Source organism: Oikopleura dioica, chromosome 2 (genome assembly GCF_907165135.1).
Source record: "Oikopleura dioica chromosome 2, OKI2018_I68_1.0, whole genome shotgun sequence".
NCBI classification, from domain to species: Eukaryota; Metazoa; Chordata; class Appendicularia; order Copelata; family Oikopleuridae; genus Oikopleura; species Oikopleura dioica.
In genome coordinates this window covers 10,251,134-10,277,332 of record NC_137292.1, presented here as the reverse complement: position 1 = coordinate 10,277,332, position 26,199 = coordinate 10,251,134, and the positions used below count along the sequence as shown (strand labels likewise).

General features: G+C 41.9%; 10 protein-coding genes across 10 annotated transcripts; 2 read left to right on the top strand and 8 right to left on the bottom strand.

The window, feature by feature from the left end:
• Nucleotides 1-340: 340 nt before the first annotated feature.
• On the bottom strand, nt 341-5,022 carry LOC145698192 (intraflagellar transport protein 122 homolog). Its single transcript, XM_081775392.1, has 7 exons — nt 3,260-5,022; nt 2,401-2,915; nt 1,927-2,354; nt 1,732-1,882; nt 1,362-1,688; nt 1,048-1,315; nt 341-652 (listed from the first exon to the last, which is right to left on the bottom strand). The coding sequence occupies exons 1-7, from the start codon at nt 4,989-4,991 to the stop codon at nt 438-440; spliced, it is 3,636 nt and encodes a 1,211-aa protein (XP_081631518.1). The 5' UTR covers nt 4,992-5,022; the 3' UTR covers nt 341-437.
• A 31-nt stretch (nt 5,023-5,053) lies between these two features.
• On the bottom strand, nt 5,054-7,955 carry LOC145700275 (FHF complex subunit HOOK interacting protein 2A-like). Its single transcript, XM_081777525.1, has 7 exons — nt 7,776-7,955; nt 6,486-7,730; nt 6,241-6,443; nt 6,060-6,195; nt 5,870-6,013; nt 5,575-5,829; nt 5,054-5,531 (listed from the first exon to the last, which is right to left on the bottom strand). Exons 1-7 carry the CDS (start codon nt 7,911-7,913, stop codon nt 5,397-5,399), a joined length of 2,256 nt encoding a protein of 751 aa, XP_081633651.1. The 5' UTR covers nt 7,914-7,955; the 3' UTR covers nt 5,054-5,396.
• A 13-nt stretch (nt 7,956-7,968) lies between these two features.
• LOC145700277 (RNA 3'-terminal phosphate cyclase-like) lies at nt 7,969-9,239 on the bottom strand. Its single transcript, XM_081777526.1, has 2 exons — nt 8,877-9,239; nt 7,969-8,832 (listed from the first exon to the last, which is right to left on the bottom strand). The coding sequence occupies exons 1-2, from the start codon at nt 9,213-9,215 to the stop codon at nt 8,053-8,055; spliced, it is 1,119 nt and encodes a 372-aa protein (XP_081633652.1). The 5' UTR covers nt 9,216-9,239; the 3' UTR covers nt 7,969-8,052.
• A 29-nt stretch (nt 9,240-9,268) lies between these two features.
• On the bottom strand, nt 9,269-26,057 carry LOC145696155 (actin-related protein 3-like). The gene is made up of 10 exons (XM_081773149.1): nt 26,048-26,057; nt 11,405-11,541; nt 11,309-11,358; nt 10,988-11,248; nt 10,697-10,938; nt 10,475-10,654; nt 10,304-10,406; nt 10,086-10,225; nt 9,937-10,033; nt 9,269-9,875 (listed from the first exon to the last, which is right to left on the bottom strand). The coding sequence occupies exons 2-10, from the start codon at nt 11,512-11,514 to the stop codon at nt 9,814-9,816; spliced, it is 1,245 nt and encodes a 414-aa protein (XP_081629275.1). The 5' UTR covers nt 11,515-11,541; nt 26,048-26,057; the 3' UTR covers nt 9,269-9,813.
• On the bottom strand, nt 12,335-13,482 carry LOC145696156 (uncharacterized). Its single transcript, XM_081773150.1, has 3 exons — nt 13,217-13,482; nt 12,760-12,924; nt 12,335-12,551 (listed from the first exon to the last, which is right to left on the bottom strand). Exons 1-3 carry the CDS (start codon nt 13,298-13,300, stop codon nt 12,381-12,383), a joined length of 420 nt encoding a protein of 139 aa, XP_081629276.1. The 5' UTR covers nt 13,301-13,482; the 3' UTR covers nt 12,335-12,380.
• Nucleotides 13,959-15,009, top strand: LOC145696616 (uncharacterized). The gene is made up of 5 exons (XM_081773685.1): nt 13,959-14,062; nt 14,107-14,201; nt 14,247-14,389; nt 14,433-14,584; nt 14,795-15,009. The coding sequence occupies exons 1-5, from the start codon at nt 13,976-13,978 to the stop codon at nt 14,870-14,872; spliced, it is 555 nt and encodes a 184-aa protein (XP_081629811.1). The 5' UTR covers nt 13,959-13,975; the 3' UTR covers nt 14,873-15,009.
• LOC145699850 (uncharacterized) lies at nt 17,218-17,841 on the bottom strand. Its single transcript, XM_081777108.1, has 3 exons — nt 17,719-17,841; nt 17,491-17,667; nt 17,218-17,445 (listed from the first exon to the last, which is right to left on the bottom strand). The coding sequence occupies exons 1-3, from the start codon at nt 17,737-17,739 to the stop codon at nt 17,245-17,247; spliced, it is 399 nt and encodes a 132-aa protein (XP_081633234.1). The 5' UTR covers nt 17,740-17,841; the 3' UTR covers nt 17,218-17,244.
• LOC145699190 (macrophage mannose receptor 1-like) lies at nt 18,800-21,635 on the bottom strand. The gene is made up of 8 exons (XM_081776454.1): nt 21,518-21,635; nt 20,024-21,473; nt 19,817-19,950; nt 19,614-19,779; nt 19,413-19,573; nt 19,206-19,369; nt 18,973-19,164; nt 18,800-18,932 (listed from the first exon to the last, which is right to left on the bottom strand). Exons 1-8 carry the CDS (start codon nt 21,575-21,577, stop codon nt 18,902-18,904), a joined length of 2,358 nt encoding a protein of 785 aa, XP_081632580.1. The 5' UTR covers nt 21,578-21,635; the 3' UTR covers nt 18,800-18,901.
• On the bottom strand, nt 21,739-22,825 carry LOC145697294 (casein kinase II subunit beta-like). Its single transcript, XM_081774480.1, has 6 exons — nt 22,700-22,825; nt 22,451-22,659; nt 22,353-22,408; nt 22,203-22,303; nt 22,043-22,153; nt 21,739-21,998 (listed from the first exon to the last, which is right to left on the bottom strand). Exons 1-6 carry the CDS (start codon nt 22,754-22,756, stop codon nt 21,951-21,953), a joined length of 582 nt encoding a protein of 193 aa, XP_081630606.1. The 5' UTR covers nt 22,757-22,825; the 3' UTR covers nt 21,739-21,950.
• On the top strand, nt 23,617-25,899 carry LOC145698191 (uncharacterized). Its single transcript, XM_081775391.1, has 10 exons — nt 23,617-23,857; nt 23,916-24,044; nt 24,086-24,211; nt 24,251-24,593; nt 24,636-24,700; nt 24,772-25,065; nt 25,110-25,204; nt 25,245-25,365; nt 25,406-25,488; nt 25,755-25,899. The coding sequence occupies exons 1-10, from the start codon at nt 23,744-23,746 to the stop codon at nt 25,897-25,899; spliced, it is 1,515 nt and encodes a 504-aa protein (XP_081631517.1). The 5' UTR covers nt 23,617-23,743.
• Nucleotides 26,058-26,199: the final 142 nt, after the last annotated feature.

Genomic DNA, 26,199 nt, shown 5'->3' with positions numbered 1-26,199 from the left:
AAAATGAGGCCGTTTGAATAACGCGCAAATAGCAGGGCGGTGCTCATTGGCCACCCATGCTCCTCGCAGTGGATTTCGCAGCTCAAGGGTAAGCCGCAAGGGAGGAGTCGATATATGCTTCTCTCTAATTTTAGCGCGGCACGTGATTTTGATCAGAGCACGGCGGGTGATGCAATTATCCGGTTTGTGGAGATTTCACGGGGGTGGTTATTGACTGCTCGCCGGATATGTTCCTGCTAATTTGTGAAATGATGAATGCCTAGCGGAAAATCGATACCCGTCAAGATTTGGGAGGAAATGGGTAAAACTTGAAAAAATTACCCAGTTTTTAGTATTTTTATGAAAATATGAATTTATTGAAAACATAAAGCATCTGCGTCGTATTTTTAAAAAAGGGAAGTATAAAAATATTGCGATTTTGTGTAAGAAAATACAGATTATTGAAGAAGATTTTCTAATTCGGCAGATTCATCGAGCTCGTCCTTGATTTTTCGTCGGGAAAAGGGCGACTCGCCAGACTGAAGAAGTTGCATTTCCCAGTCTTCGGAAATAAAGAATCGCTGCGAGTCAGGATCAATGGCGATTTCAACGTTTGGCATGACGTTTTTGAAGAAGCGCCATCGAGTGACGGGGAATTTTTGAATCAACACATCTGAAAATTGCACTAAGGTGGACTTTCAATTTAATCTGCCAAGGGTGCACCTTAATTTCCACCTGATTGTCCCAATTAAGTACTTTAACACCTTTTTAGAATCCTCTCGACGAGATATTTTTATTTATCGAGCAAAAAATTAAAAAAACTAGAATCGTTTGGAACTTATAGGGACTTGAAAAATGCATTAGAAATCACAAAAACCGATAAAAATCCGATAAAAAGTCCGAAATTCAAAAATCGGCTTCCATATGGGAAAAGAGCAGCTAAAGACGATTCTAAAAAGGTATGATACTTGGGGGGTCTAATGGAAACTTTTTCCGGAAATCGAAAAGCAAATCTGGCAGATTAAATTGAAAGTCCACCTAAGGATTTTTTTATGTTGTTGATCTTACTGTTATGGCTGAGGGTTTTCATAACGCTCCTCGATGCAATTATGTCTTCTCCGTCCGTGTCCATCAATAACGTATCGAAGTCGGACTTAGCCATGCTCGCTGTTAAGTCCATCCGATTACTTTCGGATTTCTTAGATTTCTTCTTTTCTACTTCAAATGCTGCAGTATCCATTAGTTGCTCTGCTTCTTCTTGATCGATTCCGTCCTCGAGGAAGAATTCGATGAGAGGAACTGGCTCAAAGTTTGAATAGGAGTAAACAAAAGGTGCCTAAAATTAAAGGATCAAAAAGAGCGGAACACAAAGAAGAGATTACCTGGCAATTCGAACAAAAATCTCCTGCTGGGTTAATCAGGGAATTAGAACACGCACATCTTGGGCACAAAATCTCAAAGTCCTCGGAGTCGCGATAAGGCTTGCCTCGAATAGACAACGCCCCGAGTTGGAACTCGTCCCACATGGGCCCTTTTGGAATGCGCAAGTTTTTCATTTGGCCGTAGCAGTAGCGCGCCGCTTTGAAATTTCCGAACTGGCGAGCTGTCTTGGCCAGGGCGGAGAGAATATAGACTTTAGAGACGCCAGGAGGTGATAGCATGTTTTGGACACGGTGCCAGAGGAATCGAGCCGCGTACATGATCGTTTCCTACGGAATATTTTTTATCTAAATCGGGAAAGAGCAAATTTACCTGTAGCACAGCTAAAAAGGGTTCTTCGACGAATCTGTGGATAAAATGGTAAGCGTAGTAGATTTCGGAAAGATTTCGATACTCATTGTATTGTTCGAGGTAGAAATTACTTTCTTCGGGCTGATCTTGGAGAAGTTGTTCACATTGGACACTAAATTTAGAACATTAGGGCTGAGTTTAATCGATCGAGTTAACCTTAGAAGATGGTAGTAGTGAGCAGCATCATTGAATCTGCTCTCAGTGACGGCACACTCAGTAAGTTTCGTTAGCACTTTCAATGCTTCACCGGGCTTTCCTGCTTTGTAGAACGCATCTTGTGCCTCGACGAAGAGGTCCTTTTCGGCGAGCCAGTCCGCCCTCAATGTCCAACAGATGCTTGAAAGATCTGGCTTTCGTTGAACAAGGCTGAATACTTCATCCCACTGGTCTGTTTTGGCGTAGAGCTCGATCAGCGACTCCCAATCGCCCATTTTACCGTAAACTTCCGCACACAGCGCCCACTGACCCATATCACGGAGGAGTTCGACACAGCGTTGCAGCCCTTTCCGATCGCCTTTATCTAACCGACGGGCGGCATCTATCAGTCGTTCCGCTGAATTGAGTGTACCGAGAGCTTCAATAGCCTGAATTCATTGCTTGAGGATCTTAAAAATTTGCATTTACACCTACCTTGAGAGATTGTCCAGCTTTTAGGTACATTTCTGCCGCTGATCTTGCATCTCTGAGACCCTCAGCGGCCCAATCTGCCTCTTGTTCCCTTAGATTTTGATCAACCTGCATGCTGTGGGTATCTGATTGTCCTTCTAGGCAGTTTCGTGCCCGATCGAACATCCTCAAGTCGGTAAAAATATCCATCGCTTTTTCTGGGCAGCCAGCGTCTTTGAAAAACTTTTCCATCTGATCATATTCGCCGTTATATGCCGCTATGATCGCTTTGAGTTCGTTTGGAGACACTGTTCCTTGGAGTTTCATGAGTTCATCGACCAACACGAGCTTCCTGTAGTTTCCTGTTCTTGAAAAGGCCCGCTTTGCGATTTTCAGATCGAGACTTGACATGGCCACAGATGCTAAATAATTCCAATCAGAAGTAGTAACTCCGATGCATGCCATGTTGTAAGCTGTTTCGAGATCTTCATTCTCGATAAAGTGATACATCGCGCCAGTTTGAGGCACTTGAACCAGGGCTCGAATAAATAAGACTCAGCGCTGAAACTTTTCGCGGTGATTCATCCTCGCGGTGTCGGCTGAGGCGACACCGCTCTTCGACCGAGTCGGGCCCCTGACACCATTTTTGTGATTCACATACCATTATACATACATACTTTCTTAGTTTGATTTTGAACTTAGTCGACCCAGCCCGGCTCGCGTCGCTCTCCCTGTTTCATTATCACTTTTATGTTCGAAAAACTTTCAGTGTCACACTGTGTCAGGGGCTGACACCGAGCTGGTGTCGCCTCGGATGACACCGTCGCGATGAGTTGGCAAGGCGCGCGACTCAAAAAGAATGAATCAGCGCAAAAGTGTCAACTCCGAGTCTTATTTTTTCGAGCCCTGACTTGAACTGTATCTATCTCTTCACCGTCGATCAGATAAACTGTGTCCTTTGAAAAACCAACGACTCGCTGTAGATTCTTGAGTTTCTGAGTGAATACTGTTTTCTCTCCTGCTTTAATAACAAGCAATTCCATCGTCGTGAAGCATAGAAGATCGTCTTCGTCTAAATTCCAAGCTGCTGAGGTGACTCCTGGCTCTTGATAAAGCAGCTCGTTGGTGTAAATATCAAAGACGGAGAGCAGGTTCTTGTCGTCTACAATGAGAACTTTTTCGCGGTATTGAGACAAGTCGCAGAGATACACAGGATCGCGAACACTTTGGACTTCGATGGGGAATGACTGGTTGATGAAGATTTTGAAGACAGTGCCGGAATCAGTACCAACAAGACATAGTTCTCCACCGATCGGCCCTGGGAGCATCTTCATGTATCTTACCGGGGAGCTCATCACCCACTCTCTCGAAATTGCTCCATTCACATGGTAAGAAGAAATACGGTCACCAATACAAACGAGTACATTTTGAGCCGCACAGATGATCAGACTCGTCATTTCCGGTACTTGAAACATCGTCAAGTACTCGTAGGAATTCCCAAGCGCATCTTTACGCTGCCAGACTTTTATTTTCTCTCGGCTTTGTGCGACGAGAAGATCTTCAGAAAGTGCGATTTTGTCGATGATCTCACGTGATCGAACGATAGCTCGCTCGCCGAATGGGTCTTCTAAGTCCGTAACCTCTATCGAGGTGAGCTTCATTCTTGTGGCGTAGAATTTATTGTACATTCCGTGGACTTTTCCAAGAGCAATCGTATGCGAAGCAAGCCGGCCTTCTTGGTTTCCAGAGATAACCTCCTGCTTTCCTGCGATCTCTCGGGACGCCACACTCCAGATGAATGAGTTTCTACCAGAATCAAGCTTCGTTAGTCGGATTCCTTCTCGAGTGAGAAGCGTCAACTCACCGTCAGATCCACCAACAGCTATGTAAGACAATTTTTGAAGCGGTGAGCTACAGCAGGGATTAAAGTCGATCGTCTTTACTGATTTCAGCAACTGGCCAGTAGCTGCATTGTAGGTAGTAATACTCGGATGCCAGTCATATACGATTATAATTTCTTGTCCCGATGCATCTTCCGTCCAGTTGATTGTCCAGATAAACTTTCCCTTGTGTTCAATTTTCTTGACTTCTTGGCCTTTCGTGCTGTTACAAATGGATATTTTCCCCTTTTCCGTGGCGAAAGCGATGTGGTTACCCCTTGGCTCCCAAACCACGTCAGTGATTCGATTGCTCACGGAGGTCTTCGTGACATCCTTTGCTTCTGGTGACCAGAATCCAAAGTCAGCTACAGCACAAGATATAAGACGGCCAGGCTTTGTTGGTGAGAACTTGATTTTTTGAACAGAGGTAGCATGAGTAAATTTGACGCGAGGCTGAAGCAGCTCGTTATGCATTTCCCAGATGATGACGGTTTTATCCTTGCCGCCTGTAGCGATGATGTCATTGTCTTCTGAATCTTTTCCCCAGGCAACGGAATGAATCGTGTCTTCATGATATTCTGTATATTTTCCCTCGACATCTCCATTCGCTGCGTTTATTACATAAATCGTGCTACCACAGCCAACAATCACGCGTCGCTGAGTTTGGGGCTCTAGAGCAATGTCCCAAATCGGTTCGTCGCCGAGGGCAAGCGCCCATCTCGACCCGACTTGCATCTGAAATAAATAAAGATGATGTCGTTTTAGTTAAATATGTATACTTATTGCACGTTTTTGAGAATTTACTTCTCCACCAGCTAGTAAAAAGATTGTGATAGTATTAAATAAAATAAACAAGTTAACCGATAACTGAAAACAGTAGGAAAATTGAAGGTCAGTAGGAAAAAACAGTCGATTGAAAAGTCTGATTTAACGGTTCTCTCTTTTTGGAAGGACTTTCTGAAGAGTTACTCGATTGAAGATAACCCAGATAGAAGAATCGAGAGATGTTAATAATTATTATCATTATTTAAAATTGTAAAAAGGGAAAATTCTACAATGTACGATTTTTGCGTGGGGCTTCGCATGCGAAGAAATTCTTCTCGTTTCACTAATGAAAGTTTCTTGTTGTTAATGTTATTTTCAAACGGAAAGGTTATCGATGCCACTGGAAGCTGCGTGATGCTTGACAAAAGCGACGGCCGCTACTTCTTTACAGAACTCTTCAAGCACGATAACACCTTCGAGGAGCGTCCTGTGTTCCGGATTGTCGAAGTCCTTATTTTATTGAATAAAACTAAAGAGGATCTCACAGCATTACCTGTTCCATGCCGATGAGGCGTTTTCTCGTGGAGACAAGTTTGTCCCTGAAGTTGGGTATTCTAGCGGCGCGCGTTTCTAGCACCTTGACGACATTTTGAAGCGTACTGTAGAGCGTTTGGGAGGAAGATTTTGGCTTGATGAGAGGATCCAGGGCGTACTCTGTTAGGTAAACATGCGGAACTAAGCAAAAGCGAGAGACGACAGAAGTGACTTGCAGGTTTATATCATAAGGCTGGTCCAAAACACGAGACAGCTAAATTCAACTTTAAGAAGTAGAACGAAAGTGAAGATACCTTATTCATGAGCATGGAAGTAAAAGAACCAGGGAAGAACTCGTCTGACGTGGGAACAACTGACTGATCCACTTTGACCGGCCAGTTGAATCTCTTCGTCTTTTTAGCTGCATCACGGAACGCTGTGTGAGCATCTCGAAGGTACTTAACTCAAATAAAAACGCGAAAAAAAAAACGAACAAATAAATACCTGCTCGTGACCAAGCTCTTCTTGTTCATAACTACTTCTTAAATTTTCTGGAACAACTGATAAGAACAGATTGACCATGTGTTCCAATCGCTTTTTAGGATCGGCGAGTTGTTCTGCGGTTATCTCTGGTTCTTTTCTAAATTGTATTTTGAAAATCGAAACGGTTCAAGTGAATACTTACTTGGCGACAGTAGTCGTTTTTGGAATAACATCACTGTCGTCCCACTCGAACTCGGGTTCTTGAGTTACTGAGTCTGTTGCTTCAGATGTCGGTTCTTCGTCAGCTTCATTTGTTTTCTCCGCAGGGGCAACATAGCCTCTAGAAACTAGGTTTCTAGAAATTAGATTTTCTATAGCCAGTTTGTCGGTTTTTTGAAGAAGGACCTTAGAAAAATCATAAATTGGGTCTCCTGTGAATCAAGGTACCTCGAATAACCTGAGCGTTGTAATGGCAAGCTCGTCGGAAATATGGTCACATCTTGCGATAAGCGTTTGACGAACATTCTGACTGCAAAGGTTGTCTTCTTGTTTCTCCTCGGGTTTTTCGGCTTTATCGCCAAGCATGAACTGTGTTAATTGTTGGATAATGTATTGGCTTTTGCAGTCTTGGATGATTTTCGTCAGCACAGCTGTGATCGAGAGAGCGGTATTTTCATTAGTAGCGAGCAGTAGGTCTTTTAGAACTTTGTCGAACACATGGATTTTTATTGCCTTCGCTAAGGTGCTTCCGATAACCCGATGACTTTCTTCTATCAATGTATCGATGAAGTCGAGAAAGGAGAGAAACGATCTAAGCTGTCGTTTTCCAGTGAACGCTTGCTTGTCTTCTTTAGCTGAATACGAGTCGAGACCCCACTTGGCCTCGGTTGATTCAACATCGGCAGGGTCAAGGGTCAGTGGTAGCTCTACAATCAGTTTCGACAATTTACAACAGATGAAATTTGCGAGCTGCGTGCACTCCACAAGAGTTTTCGAAGCCTTTGCTTCTGGAAGACCGACAAGGAGCATCAACCCTTCGCATGCTTTCACGGCAATTTTCTGATCTGGCGATTTCGTTAAATTTAGCAAGCCTTCTGCGAGAAGAAATTCATCACGTTTCTGGTGGTAGTATTTCAATCCGGTACCGGCTTCCGTATCTATCTCCAGCGATTGGACATCAACTTCGACGAGTTCTGACTCTTTAACCGAAATATCATCGAGTTCTTCTGCAATCTGCTCGATAGGATTTGGCGATTTGCGTTTTATATTTGGCATGGTGGGCGCTTGGACAAAGAAATTAACCTGATAGGGATCGAGTTTTATTTTCGAACAGACAACGCAGAGAAAGTGCACTTCTTCTTTCTCTGTCGGTGCGGCCATAACTTCTCCGCAGATGGCCACAAGCTTGATTACTGGCTTGTGAACATTAACATGGGGTAGAAGAGGTTGTTTGATCTTTCCCAAAAGCGTTGTAGCGAAGTGCAGGACCTGCTGTTTCATTCCAGGAGGGGTGTCTCCTCGACCAAAAGTAGTCAAGGTTTCGAGGATATTTTGATGAAGGAGATGCTCAAGACATGGTCCAGTTTGATTCTCAGCAGAGCCGAATTCCTCGATCAACTCGAGCTCTTCGGCAATAAGAATTTCAAGCATTTGCTCAAGATGAGCGGGAATATTCGTCCTACTCACGGGTTCCTACGATTCATGAATAAATGTTAGCTACTTTTTCATGATCTCAACCTTTTCATCGGAAGTTTCAATGTAGTAATTGGTTATTCTTTTCCAGTGAAACGTAAATTCCTCCATTGAAGACGCCTGCGGAGCAAGAGCCTCGACGGCATTTTGTAAAATATTCGTGAATCTATTTATGAGCGACATCGCTATCTTCTTCTTTTCATTTCTGCAAAGAAATAGGTTTCAATAATAATTTTTGTTTTTTTCTTTTAATGTTTAATCTTGCACAGAGATAAATGAAATTCAAGAGATAAAGAGCAGAAGAAAAAAGAACTATCGGATGTTACTGAACTTGGCGCGTGTGGCCTATCCCCTTGACGGTCAAAATGTTTCCTTGAAGTGTGCAGGTATTTGGGAGGAATGTATTTATCACGTAGATTGCGGAGAGAATGTGCCCCGGTACGTTTCCGTTTGGCTTGCATATTGGAATTTTCGACTCTCCATCGGCTAAGGCTGCGTAAATCAAAAACTGGTCCGAGTGGTGTCGATCAAGGGAGATATCTTCGCATCCGTCAAGGTCTTCAACGGTCGCGACCATCAGAGCTTCGCAGACCCCATCAGGAATTGGACCGCCTCTGTTGTTCTTAGCAATTTTGGCATCGTAAGCGCACTTGAAGTCGATATTCCGCCCGTAAAGATAAATCCCCGCAGCGAAGCCATCGGCTGGCTCGGGACGCTCCGTCAGACGGACATCAACCCTTCGCACCTTTTCGTGGTTCTCGAGGGTCTTTACTTTTCGGGCCATTTGGTCGAGTTGATTGAAGAAACGAGTATGTGTATTCTTGCGCGTATTGCAGTGCCAGATTTCAGCGAAGATATCGACCACTTTTGGGCAGGAAATTTGGACGGGCTTGAGTTTCTCAACTGGTCTGACTTTGTAAACGCAGAGGCCACCACCGCGGGGGAAGAATCCGCGGCGTTTCTGCTCGATTTCGAGCTTTACGCCAAACTTTCGCAAGTAAAATGCAAAGACTTCTATTTGATCGTCGACAGGAGGAGCCATATCTGCATCAGTGCCGCCTTTGAGCTCGATTTCGACTTCGCTTTTCCAGAAACACAATATCTATCATCCGTTATAAAAACAGTCAAGAGGTCTTTGGTACTAACCGGAAGAGCAACTTGAGCCATGAGCGCGCAAGAACCCGCTGTTTTTGCATCAGCCGTGAACTTTTTAATATTATGCGTGTAGTTTATTTCGTCTGCGTTGATGATGATCGATGTAGCACCAATTTCCACGGGAAGACCGTCATTGTCAATGAACTCGCAACCTGCAAGCTCTTCCACCAAATTTACTCCTGCTACATGTTGATTCCCTAGACCAGGCCGCGATCGTTTTGCTCTAATATTTTTGATACGACAGGATTTCTTGAGGACGACGCTGAGTGCGACGGCGAGACGAACGGTTTGCCCGCCTCCTTCGTGTTTTTCACCGTCGATTTCTATCATTGGCGTTTTGTTTTTGTAGGGTTTGAACTGAAGATAGAAGGATTAAAAACAAGTCAGGAACTTGATAGTTTTTTTGTTTGAAGGTTAGGGCAAAAGAAGAAGGAGAAAGAAATTAAGGGAGTTTATGGCATTGGGCACAGAAAAGTGTTAAATTTGAACGAATGCACAAGCCATTGTTTGATGATCAGCAGTGTGACAGAATTTTCAGACGTAAAAGTGCTGTAAGGACATTTTTTACTGTACTGTGTTGATTATTGAAGACCTCTTTTGATAAGAATAAAGTCAGAAGTTTGACGAAAGAACGGAACATGCGATATCAATATTTACATAAAATAACAAAATAAGGCTTTTAAAAGTTTAACTCACCAAAAAGCCGGAAAAAGGAATGATTTTCAGTAAGCACATGTAAAGAAAATACTGTTTGAAATCGAGCAACTCTCTCATGAAAAGCTCAAAACTTAGAAAACTTGGAAAAGGTCAGTAAGTTTTTAAAAAATAGCAGTTATCTGATTACAAGTTGAATTTTTGATCGAAGGGAAGTTTCATAAAAGAAGGATTTTTAAGCGAATCTCACGATAGGAGGCCTTGGAGAAACCTATTAAAACATTGAGCCAAAGACTGGATTATGTCTGCAAATTGACGGCCCGTACTCTTCGTATTCTTAATTCATTGATGATAAGAGTGGATCAAAACGAAACCTTCATCTGAAATCGGTACTTACGAGCTTTTGTCCTGCAAAAGGTCCCAAATTCGGGAGTGGCTCCAAGAAGAGATCCTCCAAACCAAACGGCATATCTCTGCATTGGATGAGAAATAACCTAATTAAAATTTGACAATTAACTCTTGAGCATATTAGCATAATTAGAATACCTCGACTTTCATTTCTTTGGCCTTCATTTTGCCACCGGAAAGTTCTTCTGATAACTTGATTCTGTTGTTGATGAGTTTATTCACATCTCTTTGAAGGCGCCTGCCGAAATCTTTAAACATCGTTGATCCGCCAGAGAGAACTAAATTAAGTTCTTATTCACGGCTGAGTTCACTTGCGTAGCGAGTAAATTTCCATTCTGCTACTTTACAATACGTACCAATATTTCCATAAAGAGGTCTTCTTGTGTCGATTGGGCAGTTTGCAATGACATCGTCCACAACATCACTGATAGATGTGGTAAAGTCAGGATTAGCAAATTCCTATGAAAAAGTTAGCATCGTAGAATATCGACCACTTCGAGCTCGGTATGAGAAAAAGAAGAACTCACTGGATGGAAAAAGATTTCTGGCCCCATGAATCGCTCATGACCAACGTCGATTTCAAACTTTTTCTTTGTGATATTGTTGAATCCGGTGTAGTTCTTGACCCACTTGACGACATCAGTTTCGTATTTTCTGAACTCCTTGGCGATATCTGGACAGACGTAGCAAAATCGCTCTTTGATTGCCTACCAAAAGAGTTTTTTTAAGAAAAGATAAATTGAACAGACCTTGGCGACTTCAAAAGACTGCTCTGGTGGAACTCCGAATTCTCTGTCTTTTATCAAGTTCTGGATAAAATGCGTGATGTCTCGGCCGGCGATTGGGATGTGTTTGATACACGATCCAATAACGTAACCCTCGGCAACTGGGATAACGTGAGTGACTCCATCTCCAGAGTCAACAACAGTGCCTGTCAGGCATCGTTCTCCACTCTGTCTGGCAGTCCAAGAGGCGGCGAGAGCCAAAACAGCTACGAATTTGTTTTTAATTGCGCAATCATTCGTTATTGATTTTTCTACCTTGGACTGCAATATACATTCCCGGGACGTTGAAACTCTCAAACATGATTTCTGCCAGATACTCTCGATTTTCTGGCGGGTTCAGTGGCGGCTCGGTTAGAAGAAAGTAATGATCTTCAGGCTCAGCCCGGAGATATTTGAAGATGATTTGTTCCATAAAACGCTCGTACAGATCCCAATCTTCGATAATTCCATGCCTCAGTGGCCATTTTGATGCGTAGTTTGGACGGTCTGTTGCATCGTCACCGATGAAAAAGTCTATCAAAGAGTCCAAAATGCTCTTCCGAAAGAAAGTAAAAAGAGCGGCTCAACCCTTTCCTAAATCATCGACGCCCTTATACGTTCGCGTGTTTGTGACACCAGCTTGTTCTCTAAATCGAAATTAAAAGCTCACTCTCTCTCTCTCATCTTGCATACCTAACAGCAATCTGCGATGGAAAAATAAACTGCGGTTCAGAATTGCCAGCAAAACCTAGTTTCGTATATCCAGTTCCTACATCCACGACTGCTGTTGGCATACGAGCCATCTTGTTCTACTTTCCTTCACTCAACCTCTGAAAAGACGAAAAACTACTTTCGGAAAACCATTTTCAAATTCAGAAAAATGGGCCTAATCATGCGAGGAAAGATGATTCATCCCTACACTACGCTCGTACTCAAATTTCGTACAGTTTCCTTCGGATCCTTTGTAGATCGAGAAAATGGTAGTTGAGATCAAGGAAGAAAGAAAAAGACACACATTGAACTAGTAGGATAACTTTATTTATTTTTTCTTATTCTGAATTAGGAAAATGAATGCCCAACTCAGTGCATGTGAGAGGAATATGCAGTTGTAAACCGCAATAAATAGTTCGCGAATTCAAGAATATGAAAAGCAGAATGCATGGTCGTTTTCAAAGATTGATTTACTCGTCATCTTCTTCTTCGGATTCGACCTTGGAGAAGGTGGACTTTTCAGGCGTTTTCAAACTTGTTTCTTTTCACTTCTAAGAGAGACAAAGTCTTTAATAAAATAAAACCGAACAAAAAGTGTAAACGAGGTTGAAAACGCGCCTTCTGTTCCCAGAGTTCATCCTGGAGGTATGGTCGAGCGGTGCCCCAGTAGATGGTGGCGGTGATCCACAGGAAGACACCAGCGGCGATCTTGTTGTGGTGAGGGTTGTAGGTCTTTAAAAAATCATTTTAATCACGCAATTCTATTTTAAATAGCGTAGAAGAGGACAAAAGTAAAGTTCATTGACTGAAAATTATACTTACGGCGACCTGTCGGACGGCAACTCGGGGAGCGACTCGGGCGATTCGGCTGAGCATTCTACAATAATCAAGAACATTAGATCCAGCCAGAAATAGTGAAGAAAGAAAAAGAATAAATTAGCCGTTCAAATTCACATCATTATCCGGGAGCGTCGAGAGTATCTTTGATCATCCAACGAACACGCTCCATCAGTGGCGGTTTCGATCCATCTTCGCGTTGTTGTTGAACGACTGAAGTGATGAGATACATTGAGGTGATTCCGACGAAGGCGCCGATCTTCATGAATCTTTCGTAGCGCATCTTCTGGTGCTAAAGAGGGTTTTGATTGAGAGGTATAGTGAGGCACCGCAAGGGTCCGATAGCTCCTTGATACGTAACTTTCCTCATCGTAATTCAAGAGTTTTTACTTATCATAGCCGTGACTAAAGTAAAGGGTTGTGTAATCATTGGACAGTTAAACGAAGCAACAAGAAACCCACACTACAGAATGTATCATAAAATTATGGTTCTGACTTACCATTCTAAGATACGGGTCGGGAGATAACAAGCCTCGCTTCTCAAGAAATCTGTGCAGGAGGGACTTCTTATTCTTCCGATAAGAAACGAGAGTTTCATTGCCACTCAAATCGAACTTGGCTTCGGGACGAGAATTTCGAGTTCGGAAGGGGTCGCGCTGGAAATCCTGAAAAGAAAGATTCAAGATAGTTACTCAAGAAATCATCAGAGAAAAATAAAAGCCTCACGTCTATGTTTTTAAGTAGTTCCCTATAGATGAATACTAAGTTGTAGGCTGTCGTTCACCCTCATTTGTAAACACGCATGAGAGTATGAGTAAAAATGCATGGTGAAATTACCGACAATTTACAATTTTACAAATTTACAAGAAGTAACGAAAATAGACCGGAGAAATAAATTTTCAAGATGAAAATCAATTTTCAACTTATATTATAAGTTATATCAAATTAAGTACTTACATAAGCTTTATCCCTACTTTCTTTCATCTTTGCCTCATTATTCAAAATATCTCCATATTCCATTTTCTTTTCTTCATTTTTCATCTTCCCAAGTTTCAAACTTCAAGACTCTTCCTTCAAAACGGCTTCTATCCAACAACTTTTACTTCTCTTTTTTCTTCTGGGGCAATTCTAGAAGCCTCCTCGACTATTGCTTCCTTTCCTTTTTTCGCTGCAATCTTCCCGTAACGAGGAATTCAAAATTTCGTCGACAATTTTTGCTCAATTGGTTCAATATTTTCGCCGCTCGTCGAATCCCCGCAAGCTAAAGCACCTACGCAAAACGCGAAACTCCCGCTTGAATGAAAAAAGAGACGATTTTTTGAAGCGAAAAAGGGAGATTTCAGCCCTTCTGAGTCATTTTTGCAGAGATTTTACTTTCTAGAAGAATCGAAGATCTGACAGAAAAATTTATTTATTTTCAGTTCTCAATGTTTTAATTCAAACCATAAGGCTATTACAAAAGCGTTCAAATTTTGACAGTGATCTAGGGAAACACGCGTATCTTATTGGCTTTCGATAAAAAATAGGTTATCAGATTGTAAATTTAGAAAAGAGGATGTAAATTTTCAGTCCTAATGTCTTACAGTCTTTTCAGGGGTTTTCGTTAGTATACCTACTATTCATTATTGATGGAATCAACCAAATTTGACTGTATTTCTCTGCTCTTTCAAATTTCACAAACAGCAAAATCATCATCCTTTTGGTTTCAGGTACGAGATGAATCGATTGTCTCGACCAGTTCTCGCTCTCCGACCTGTCGTCGGCCAGTCCGCCCGAAATTCGTATTTCAAGTTCGTCACCAACGTAAGAGCCACTTCCTCTCTTTTCTTCCTCAACCAATTTTTCAGGGTAAAATCCGATCCACCAAAGAGCTTTTCTTCGAGACTGCTTCCCACGGTAATGAAGTCCTCGTTCTCGCCATGTACGGCGCTCTTACTCTTGGGTACGTTGAAATTCACAGAAATGTCGATTGACTGTTGATTACTAGTATCCTCTTCTACCAGGGTGTCTACAACTGTCTCCTAAAGAAGACAGAAATGAAGCTCTACCCCGATCGACGATCCCTCTTCGAGCAGTACATGGAGCCCCTCGGTCTTGACGATCCCCAGGCTCTCCGAATCTGGCAGCCACGTGAGTTCACTCCCTTTTCATTTCCCTCTCTAATCGCTTTTAGCACACTCGATCGAGTACCGATTCTTCTGCAACAAGTTCGGCTGGAAGGACGATCTTAAGGAGCTCCTCCGAGAAATCTACTCCTTCGACAAGCCCGGAGCTGTCATGCCCGACACTATTGCTGTTCCCGCCGTTCTTGACGAATCTACCAAGGTAATCAAACCCTTCAACAGCTTGAAATTCTCTCTTTTCTAGACGCTTTTGAGATTTTTTGCTCATTCCAGTTATAATTATGCCCTGGGCGAAGCAGATCGTAGAATAATTGTTGAGTTTGAAAACTAACAAACAGAATTTTAACATTTTTCAAACAGAATCCTCATTGATCTCACCACTTCTTCCATTCGATAACTTTCTCTTTTTCAGGCCATGATCTTGGGCAAGGACTCTCAGCCATTGACTGCCTCGATGAAGGACGCCCTCCGTGCTGCTCTCCACGAATAAAAAGTTCAATAGACGAATTATCGAAACCGTTTTTTGACTGTTTCAAAACCTATTTATTCGGCATCATCCACTTCGATGTTCGCTAAATTTGCAACAACTCAAACTTAAGAATATAAAATTCCTCCCATGTTCGCAAAGTTGCCATAAATTTCACTCGCACAGGGAAATTTATAGCCGTTGTTTCGTTCTTTTTAAAAAAGGTTTTGGCCGAAATTTTCGCACTTATTTGATATCAGCGCAAATATCCACTGTCTAAGTTAGCTGACAAGGCCTCCTTACAGAGGAAAATAATAGAGAATGTATTTATCAATAGCCGGGATTATCGAATTATCGTTAGGTAAGCAAAGTCGCTTTGCAACTCTATTTCGCAAGGATTTTAGTCTTTCTGGCGATATTTCTGCTGGTCATTAGGAGCCTCTGCTCAGTTTTCCATCGAAAGAAGAAAGTAACCGTAATTGAAAATGATTCGAAAAGAAAAGATGCGGAATTCCCGTGAAATGATTCCAAGCTTCATTCTTTCAGACTGCAATCGACAAAGATTACAAATAAAATATTTTTTTTTCTGTATTCTGATGCATGTATTTCGGAGTTCGAACAGCAAAACTTAATTTTCAGAGCATACTTTTTTTCGTCTTATTATCGGCGATTTCTTAAGACAGTAATTCGCTCCATATGCTTCTTCAAAATCTAGATGCTGCATCTAAGATGCAGAAAGGTCCCAGTGACGTTGTAATCAATCAAAAGAATTGTCGGAAGTAAAGTCCTCGCTTCATAACATAGTCCAAGCAGGTTTAATACCTTTGAGCTGATAGCTTTCCCCTCCCATGTTTCCAAAGTTTTCGATGTTTGAGCGCGCACTGTTAGAGTTTTAATTGAGAATCAATTCTAAAGCATCTCACATGGTAAATTGATGCCGAAGTTGAGTGGAAAAAATACGGGAATATCTGTTTTTGAGCAATCTCAAATCGTTTTTAAGATTCTTTCTGACACTAGATGTACCTTTATGATTTAATGATGAATTGAGATGATGACAATCTAAAATTATTTCCGAATGTTAATTTTACTTTTAATACCTACCAGAAAACAGGATCGAAATCCTCAACATTCGTTTCAACTTATCAACATCTTCAGTCGTTTCCACCATGAACAAGCTCCCCTCTTGGCAGTCATCATATATGCTGAAGTTTTGAAAAATAAACTTGCTCTTTTCATCGTATGGAATCCAAAGCCAGGTTTGCTCTGTGAGTGAAAATTCTTTCCTATTTGCCCAAATCGGCCGAAAAGTTTCATTCCCTGCTCGGTTTGTGATGCATATGAAGGGTAACTGAAATAGTAAGTCTCTCTTTACAACCAATTTTATATTTCGTACATCAGTATAGAAAGAGGGAGGATCTTCAAATCTTCTTGAAAGACAGTAGTTTTCTACTAAGAAGCTTCTGGAGTATTGCACTCCTATTCCAGGTGATAGCTTTGGAGAATATAAAAATAAATCCTAATAAGACCCATTTTTGTTAGCCCTTTCAACATTTTCCTGAAAAATAGATTCTTCATTCGTTCCTTGAAAGTTTCCTAAGCTTTTGAAGACTTTTTTCAGATGATATCTTGAATAGAAATTTTAAGCAGTTATTTAACCAGTTACCTAGTGATGTGTTCACCGCCATCTGCTGCGATTTTAAAATGCGTTCTATTGATGTATTCAATTTCGTTTCTCAAGAATGTGAATTCGCCGAAAAGGGCGAAACTATAAAAAAATGATGAATTTAATCTGTTATTTTTGAGAAGCTGACTTCAAATTGCGCTGATTACTTTTTCATAGTTTTTTTGGTATCCTGTGGGTTCAGGATAGGAAGTTCTGTCTCAAATAGATCACACGTCTGAATGGCATCTGTTTTGTTTACGTAATTCCAGCAATGATGATTTTCTAGCGCGTTTGTAATTGTTGTCCAAACTTTTTCTGGTATAAGACCTACGCGATATTACATTTGTTAATCGTATCATTCATAAGTGTTGAGATTGCAGTTTATATTGATACCAGTCTTTTATGCTTTGATTTACCAAGGTTTCATTCAAGAATTCTAGCTCTCCAAACTTCGTTCCATCTTTCAGAAATATCCCAAGAATGCTCAATGCCGTGCTGAAGAAACAAGAAACAGCTAAAATAATCAAATACTTTTTAATTTTCGCTTCCATCTCTGCCAAATTCAAACTGGTCCTTTTTCAATCGTTTCTTCCGTTCTTTTTTTCTGCCCAGATCAAAAGGAAGAAAGATGGAGGTTAGGATGGCAAGAAAAACAGAAGTGACGAAACGTGCTTTTTATCGTTTATTTCAAACAGAAAGTGCGAAAGGGGCTATTTTACAATATAGACAAAGATCATTCTCCATTTTCATCAACGGAAAGTCCTTCAATTTTTGAGACTTGATCAGAGACGGAGCCGCTGCTGGCTCTTGAAGAAACCCGAGTTGAGTTGAGATCAGCTTCAACCTTGCTTCCGAGTCGAGCCATTAGATCAGGAGTAGGTGAATTCAAAGTCATGGCTTCTTTGATGGATGTTCGTAGCCGCTCGTATTTGACCTTTGATTTTTGTTATGATTTGGCAGCATCGCAAATCAACTTTACCCTCAAGTTACTGTACTTGGCACAGAGTTCCATTCGAATTTTCTCTGAGTTGTGCAAGTCCTCTCTTAGCTGCTTGACCTGATCCGCGTGCATTTGCGAGTCTGACTCCATCGTTTCCAATTTGACGAAAATATCGTAAAACGCATTTTGCGCATCTTGCATTGCAACGTTAAATGCCTAAGGATACGTTTTAATTCCCGAGCTTTTGGAACGTACCGTATCACATACCTGCCGTTTGTCATCTGCCATTTTTTTCTGGAAATATATCAATCTGATTCTAGCTCTGTGGTTGTCTAAGCGGCTCCCGCGGCTCTTATATTGCTCTCGTTTTTCTGTTGAAAAATTAACGCAGCTCAGAACTTGCTCCCTTGCAAATGAATAATGAAGCCAAGAAAAGTAGCTGCACCTTCTTGAGCTGACCTTCGCTGTTTGTACAAGTGAATGCAAAATGGCAAGCTAAGGATAGGGTACCTAAAGCACGAGTGCAAATGTCGGCCTATCGGAAAATAATCCTCTGAATTTGATAGCAATCTTACTGATGTATCCATGGAGTAATATGCTATTAGTAATAGCCTATTAGTAATAGGTTATTCTAAAGGTTATAATTTACTGAGAAGCAGTTGAATTTATTTTCGATTAATGCACGACCCTTTTAGCAAAAATTACGACTTGCTGCCAGTCACTGGCACCTTATGACGTTGCCTAAATAAGGACTTTCAATTCAACTTACCTTTTCTTAGGTAACTTCAGATGCAACCTTATGCGCTCAGTTTGTTCAGCATTGGTTCAATTTTAGACTATAGCCATAAATAAGGAGTCTTCGAAGTTTTTATAAGCTAAAACCGCTCATGAAGACAGGTGGAAACACATCATCATGAGCCAATTGAATACACTGTATGTAAGACGATTTTCAAAAGGACCAAGTGTTCCCCACGGATGAAGGAAAATAGAGGCTTATAACTTTTTCATCTCAAAAGGACAGTGTTTCAAAAAAGTCCGATTGTTTGAGTAGTGATTATTCGAAGAGTAAAAACTTCTCACGTGGAGTGAAGATGATTTGATTTTTGTGGAAATAATCAGTCTCAGATGAATCTTTCATCTATCATGTCTCAATTGGAAACGCTCATCGACACATGTTTAGCAAGTTTTGCCACGTTTTTGCTCTCATCAGGAAAATGCTCTAATACGACGACTGAATCTGACGAGAGCCAAGATTAAGATTAATAAGATTAGATTATTTAGCGACTGATTGAGAAAGACACTTGAATGGAGAGTGACCTTGATTTCTAAAAGTTGCATCAACAGAATGCGAGATTAATACTTATTATAAGCTTTATTTGAAGTATGCAGGAAAATATAGGGAAAGAAAATGTACAAAATGTAAAACGCTTCGACCATTATGCGGCATAATTTATGCCACAGGATTCGAAATTCCGCCAGAGCTAAGAAAGATCATTAAAGAGTCCGAGAAAGAATTTTTACCCTGGTGTTCCAAAGCCATATTTTGTGTAGTAAATATATGCTCCTCCAACAATGCCGACGGTGAAAAGCGTTGCAGCAACTGCCGCACCTGCTGTTATGCCAGGATGGAGACCAGGTTTCTTCGGCGCGAAGCATTTCACCGGCTGAATTGGGTTCCAGCAGCATTGGAATTCTTTTACGCACTGTTCCTCACTGAAGAATAGTTCGATGATGAATGATGTAAAAAATCATACCTGACTCCTGCATATCCACACTGTTCAAACTTTCCAGCCTCTGCTGCAGCAGCACAGTAGGAATACGTCCTGACTCTTTGGCACATAAAGGGATGTTGGTTGTCGCACATCTCATCATTCCACGCGCCGGATGTGATCATCTGTCCACACGCTTCATTTCCTTCCTAAAGGCACTTCATCAATCGTGTTGAATTCATCCAAACTTACATAATCATCGGGCTGCCCATTCGCCCAGTTGATGAACGCAACAGAGGACTTATCAGACCATTCTGGAGTGGGAGTTTCGCGAAGACCGATCCATGGTCCAGGCTCATCAGGATAAGGCACTTTCAGATCGCTGTAGAGCTGCTTGACGAAGTTGTTTTTGACTAAACCACCGGTATACTTGGAAAAGTAAGATAGACTTACATTCAGAGTGAATCGAAACCAAGTCGCCTCCGCTTGATTCGCAGGTCTGTCGGGCAGTGAACCAGGTAACCTGCTCCTTGAATCCCTTGATGCAATGATCGTAAAATTCCGTCCAGCCATCAGGGCAATCCAAAGCCTCACCAAGATTGGAGATGGAGTCCCGCCACTAAATTGATTTAGCTGGAAGAACTGATAATTCTTACGCTTGGAGTATAGTCGACGAATTCCGCCTTGCAGATGAATGGCATCGGAGTAGAGCACGATTCGTCAGTCATGTAGCCATCTTTATTGATGAAAGCACAATCTTTGCCTCCGTTACTGTTTGGCTGAGGTTTTCCTTAAAAGAATATAATTAGACATCAAAATTGATAAAAAAAATTTGGGATCGTCAAATGGGCTAACTATTGTACCTGGTGCCCAATGAGTTCCTGTCATCGGCCAGTCATCAATCCATCTCCAAGTATTGTTCCGTCTTTTATCCAGACCAACCCAAATGCCATAGTCGCCAAAGAATGGAAGAGTAACATCGTTTCGATTGTCGACGGAATCGTCACGGAAAAAGGAATACGCATGATTGCGCTCGTAATCATCCCAGAAGGTCATCAAATCGCCCTTGATTGCGCCGCTGACTTCTTGCTTCACGGTGTCTTGACAGTACTTTGAAGCATCATCAAAGGTCTTTTTATCGGTCGAGAACTTGTAGCAAGCGGCGCCCTTAGGGATCCATCCCTCGGGACAGGTTTGGTTCGCCCAAGTCTGATCAGTTGGGAATACATAGTTACCGATGGAAGAGTCCTCTGCGCGGGAACAGACATAGGGTCTGTTTTCATTACAGTTTCGATTCTCCCACTGTCCAGCTTCTACCCCGCCGTTGTAGCTCCACTCAGGCTTCCACTTCATTTCGACGCAGTTCTCCAAACCGAGATGAAGATGATTTGGTTTACTGGCAACCCAATTCGAGTAATAAATGCGCGTCTGATCTATATTCGCAAAATAATATTCATTTTGCGCGAAGCTCTTCACTCCGATCCACGGGCTCTTGCCTCCAGCTGTATGTGGTCCAAGGAGAGCAGCAACCATGGCGTTGTGTTGAGGAGAAGGAACCATTGCGAGTGTTGCGCCAGACCAGAGATTGTTGCACTGAGCATTGGCGTCGTCGTAGGTCTTGTATTGGCTCTCGTCCCAGATATTGTTGCTGAAGCCGATTTGTTTGTAACAGTAGCCGCCAAACTTCCACCAACCGGCAAGACAGCCGCCATTCTTAACTGGATTCGGAAGCGGGATGAGTTTAGGTGAAGGACGACCCTTGGGAAAGTATTCACAGTATCCGGGATAGCTCGAGTAGCAAGCGTAGTTGCGCCATTCGCCCTCGTATGTACCATACGCGTAGCTCCACGCGCAGTTTGCGTAAGTACTGGTTGTTGGGTAGCTGGGAGGGAGCCAGTGGGTCCATGAAACTGGACTTCCATCTTCCCAAAACCACGGACATGTCCCACATAATCGCCGGAAGCCGATGTAAACGTACGGATAGTAGAATGAGTTCGGGTTGTTTGGATTCACAGTGATATTCTTCACGTGATAAGTTAAAATATCCTGTTGAACCTGATTCTCCAGAGAGATCATATCCCCAGTGCCCTCTCCAGCTTCCCACTCGCTATCACGGGCCATCGGTGCCATATTTTTGCAGAGCTCCTGAAGCTCCGAATACTTTGATCTTGAGCCAGTGATCATGTACCCGCACTTAACCAAATTGTCACCGTTTTCATCCTGGGAGTTTGGGTACTCTTTTATAACGACACCGCAGGAAAAGGTTGTTCCCATTTGAGGACATTTTTCAGGGTCACATCCTGGATACGGATCCTAAAAGAAGGCTAGTATGCGAAAAGTTAATTCAATTTCTTAACCTGTGCGGAGCCAAAGCCCCCAAGAATTAGAAGCAATCTCTGAAATCTTGATCCAAGCATCGTGAGTCTTGGAATGACCGACTATCAAGAGAAGGTGGCCGGTTCGGCAAGATCGAAACATGCTAAATTTCACACTTTGAATAAAGAAAACGATTGTTTATATGATCAAGTGTAAACTTTATTTATTTCGGTTCGTTGTTTACACTGTCTGAAAACGAGATGAAAACGGTTTCTTGACAGTTTGTTCAGAAGAAAGATAAGCTGTTCAACAATCTCTGAACTACTGTAAATATGGTAGACAAGGGTCTTTGAGCACCTTTTCTATACGATTCATCCTGGAACTGTTACTGAAAGTGAACATTTATGAACATAAAGGCAGTGATAAAGGATTGGGATACAGTGAAAGTCTTCTTATTTTTGACACTATTTTGTCTTATTCTTCCTTGTCTTCATTTTCGTCTTTTGTTTCCTCTTCAGGTTCCTAGAGTCGACGCACTTATAAAGAAAATGATGAAACAAAAAAACCTGTGATTGGTAAGCAGACGGATGAATCCGAAAGCCAAACAATTTCGGTACCCAGCCATGAGATTTTTTCTTTGCAGGACGACATTCTGGGTTCATCATGAAGAACATGTGCTAAAGAGAATTATTGAAGCTATTTAGAGCGTTTTCGAAGATGACAAACTGGGAAACTGATTCCAAAGAAAGCGCCGTCAAGACCTCGAACTTTGGAGGATTTCGCTTCAAAGATTTCGTCGCACATCGGACAGTAGGTTTTTACATTTTCTTAAAAGGATTGATGGTTGAATACTTACAATCAGTTTTTTATATTCACCTTCACAAGGGGCGTCTGAAAGGCCGATTGGAAGGAGACTTGTCGCGCAAGTGACACTAGAATCACCAGTAAGAGATAGAAAACTGCATTTTATTTACCGAGGGCAAACTCCGAAGATATTATTATAAAACTTGTCCTTCATTTCGTCCGACCCTCGTCTCGTCATAATGAATCGAGCATGGATAAGGCCATAAAGTGTTTCAGCGGCCAATTCTTTCTCTTCTTCTTTCTCGCTTTTTGAGCTTGCTGAAGGATTGGAATCGCTGTCGTCAGAGGTTGATTCTGTATTCAAAATTCTCTGTAGAACCTAAAGAATGTCAGGATGCATTCTTTTTATAATAATAAACGTTGAGGAAATTAGGGATGCATTCCGCGAGTCCAGTGAGATTGAAGCTGTCCGTCATGAAGCATTCATCGACCCGGCAAAGGAAGTGGTTTCCGCGTTTCTGTAAATGAGTGTCGATCCATCTTTGCATTCTACAAATGTACAAAAGAATACGAAACAAATTACGCTATCAAAATATCTGATGAGGAAGCCTCGAAAAAACACAGCGCTCAAAAATTTGTTAAACTTGATAATCGCTCTGAAGGATGGCGCTTTTTCTCAATTTCGAACGGCGCTGTTCTGAAAAATTTAGAAGAGGAAATTCGCCATTTCGACGAAAGCGTCGAATTTTTGTCTCTAAGTCGATCTCGGAAAATATCGAGAAAAAACTTCAAAATGCCATCCTTTGATCTCTATTCTAGAATGTTTTTTGAAGCTTCTTTTCGTTCATTTTCCATGAATTTATGTTCTTCATCATACCATGAAGTTGAGCAGTTAAGGGAGATAGGAGAATCTGCCCATGTCTGAAGACATGTGGCGAGAGATATTGGCCCGGGACATGGGCATTTCTGAGCGCGCCTAATCTTGGAGAGAAGCCGCGCTAACCCTTGTCGGCTCTCTCATTGGCTCAGACCCGTTTACTTTCCAGATTCTGTTCTTCAGAATCTCGAGATTCTTCTAAACCGCCAAGCAAGTGCTTAAGAAATTTTCTAGACTTCCCCGACAGTGATTTGCGCGGGATACGGGGAAGGGGGCCCAGAGGCTTTCTCCCACAAGAGTTAAACTTCATGGTATTATCTCTAGCATAGGTTGAAAAAGTTCATTAAATTTTTTGATGCAATCTTTGCGATTTGGGGATGACTCATGAATAGACGCGAAAAGTACGGCGCACGAATCGGAAGCGATTCTGAGAACTGGTGACGAAGTTCGCAGCTCTGATTCGCGACGCGAAATTCGCCGGCTCGACTTTGGCAACACTTGTTTTCAAAGTCTTCCAGTCTGACTTATTTTCAAAGCCAGAATCTAGAGATAGGTTTTTTTTCCAGAAAAGAAAAAGAGACTCGAGATGCCTCTCACACGCAGCGGTCTTCGGCTGGCGAAGGACAACAATGATGTTGAATTCGTGGCCGAGTATGAAAGTTATGCTTTCGTCGATTTAACGAAGCTTGAGAGAAGAAAGGTGAGCATTCTTCTTTCTGCTTCTTTGCGATTCTGATGCAGGAATAAACATGCTTTAGGTCTCGAAAAAAGCTCCTCTCATCAAACAAGAGTTCATCGCGCCTGCCGAAAATGCCACTTACAATCAAGCCCGAATTGAGACAGATGTCAAGAAGTCTCATTCCGCCGTCGACGTTTCCAATTCTGAGGTAGAGTCAGTTCTTGTTCGATTCATCATTATTTATTCTAGCCCACAAATTACGAAGCTTCAAATGACCAAGTTTTTCGCGTCGATGAAATAGTTGAAGGAGATCGCGACAATGTTCCGATGGAGATCGACGTCGTGGACTCCGAAGCTGGTTTGAGCGTGTCTACGGTACAGTCAGTTTTGTAATCCTGACTTTAAACTTTTTAGCCTAACAACGGTCACTATAATTATGACATGGCATTTCAAGTGACTGAAATCATCGAAGAGAGCAGCGAGGATGACCCAATGTCCGAAGGAGAAGACAACGAGGACACTCCTCCAGCGATCTTCCTTCAACGGAGAGGATCGAAGGACTCTGGTTTTGAATCGCCACCGGCTACCTGCGATAGGGAAGAACCTAACTCAGATGTCATGGACGAGGATGATCTTTTCCTCGCTCCTAAAGATCTGAAGGATGGTCAGACTCTCGCTTCTCCGGAGGTTCCAGAGGAGCAGGGCCAGGTCGAACAGATATTGACACCAGAAGATCAAATCGATAACGTTAAAACTGGTAAGATTCATTTTCATGGAGCACGATTTTCATATTTAATAGAGCCTGCAGATGATGAAGAAGAGTACCTCAGACAATTAAATGCCGTGAAGAAGCTTGAAAGGAAAGTTGTTTCGTAAGCATTTTCCTCTAAAATGTTTAAAAAAATAATTCAATTTTTGAAACGACTCCAAGTGAGGTGATGTGTCGACTAGTCGAAAATATAAACGATCACTTCGCTCTTCTGGAAAATAAAAAGCCAGAACAAGCAGATAATACTCCAACTCCGCGAGCATTGCCTGACCTTGAACAAATGGAATCGGCGGGGGAGCAGCAAATTGACAAAAAGAAGCCTGGTAAAAAAGCGTTCAGACGAGGGTACACCCAATTCCCCGAAAAACTACGAATGCTCGCGAGAGACATCAACGTTCCTTCCGTGACCTTTACTGAAGAAGGACTCGGCTTCATCTTCAGTCCAGATCGATTCGAGCAGGTAAAAGCCCGATTATTTCGAACCCATTTTACCGTCTTATCCAGGAATGGTTACAGGTGAAATCAAAGGAAGAGAAGCACCCAATTAATACAATCAAATGGGCGAGTTTTCAACGAAACCTCAACAACTACGGCTTCAAGTTATTCTCATCCCTCGTTTTTAAATAACTAAGTTTCTAGGCAATTTAACTTGAAAAACAAAAAGGCGAAGGACATCAAACAAAAGATATTTTTTGTCCCAAAAGATGTCGATGAACATCTTGGCACAAATCACAAATACAAGATCGCCAAGTTTCCAAAGGTAGCTTTCGCAAGAAATTCATTTCTATTTGAACTTTTAGTCTTCTCAGCATGCCCAAAAGCAGGAGCCGAAGCAAGAAATTCAGGAATGGTCTGAGATTTTATCAAACGAGACAGATCTCAGGTATGAAATCTGTAAATACCTTCTCAAACCACATGCAGTCCACCAATTCGCCAATACCAGTGCAAGTCGGTGACAGCAAGACCGATATCTTTTATCAGGAAAAGCATGAAATTCTATAATAAAAATTTACCATAATTTTTATTCATCATTTTTCATCGCTTTCCAAAGCCGCCCTACTGTCCAGGGTACTCCCAACCGACACCGATGCCAGGATATATGCAACTTCAGTATCCCTACTTTGGAAATTCGATGCATTCATATCCAAGTGTGTCCACCTACCAGCCAATTCACCCCCCTTATGGATACTCTCATTCACCTGGTCTTTACATGGGTCAGCAGCCGATGATCCAAGCTTCTCCTGCTACTAGTATGGACGGTGAATGCAAGACTTTCGTGGAGAATTCCTTCTAGAAGGGAAAATTTTCGCAGGAAACTCTAGCATCCTGTACATAATCCGATGCTTTTTTTACTAAATTTATAAATTTCAGCCATTTTTCGCTGTTTGTGAACCTTCTTTCCCCTGTAAATTACTGCCCCTACAAAAGTCAAACTTCTGAACTCGTTAGACAAAAAATGAAGCCCCAATAAACACGACCAAAACCATCAATCTTGAATTTTCTCTTACATTATCACGCCTCAAATATTTGTGCAATTACTTCTGCATCTGTTTGTCCGGGCTGCATACTCCTGCAGTACGAATTCGTCCTACGG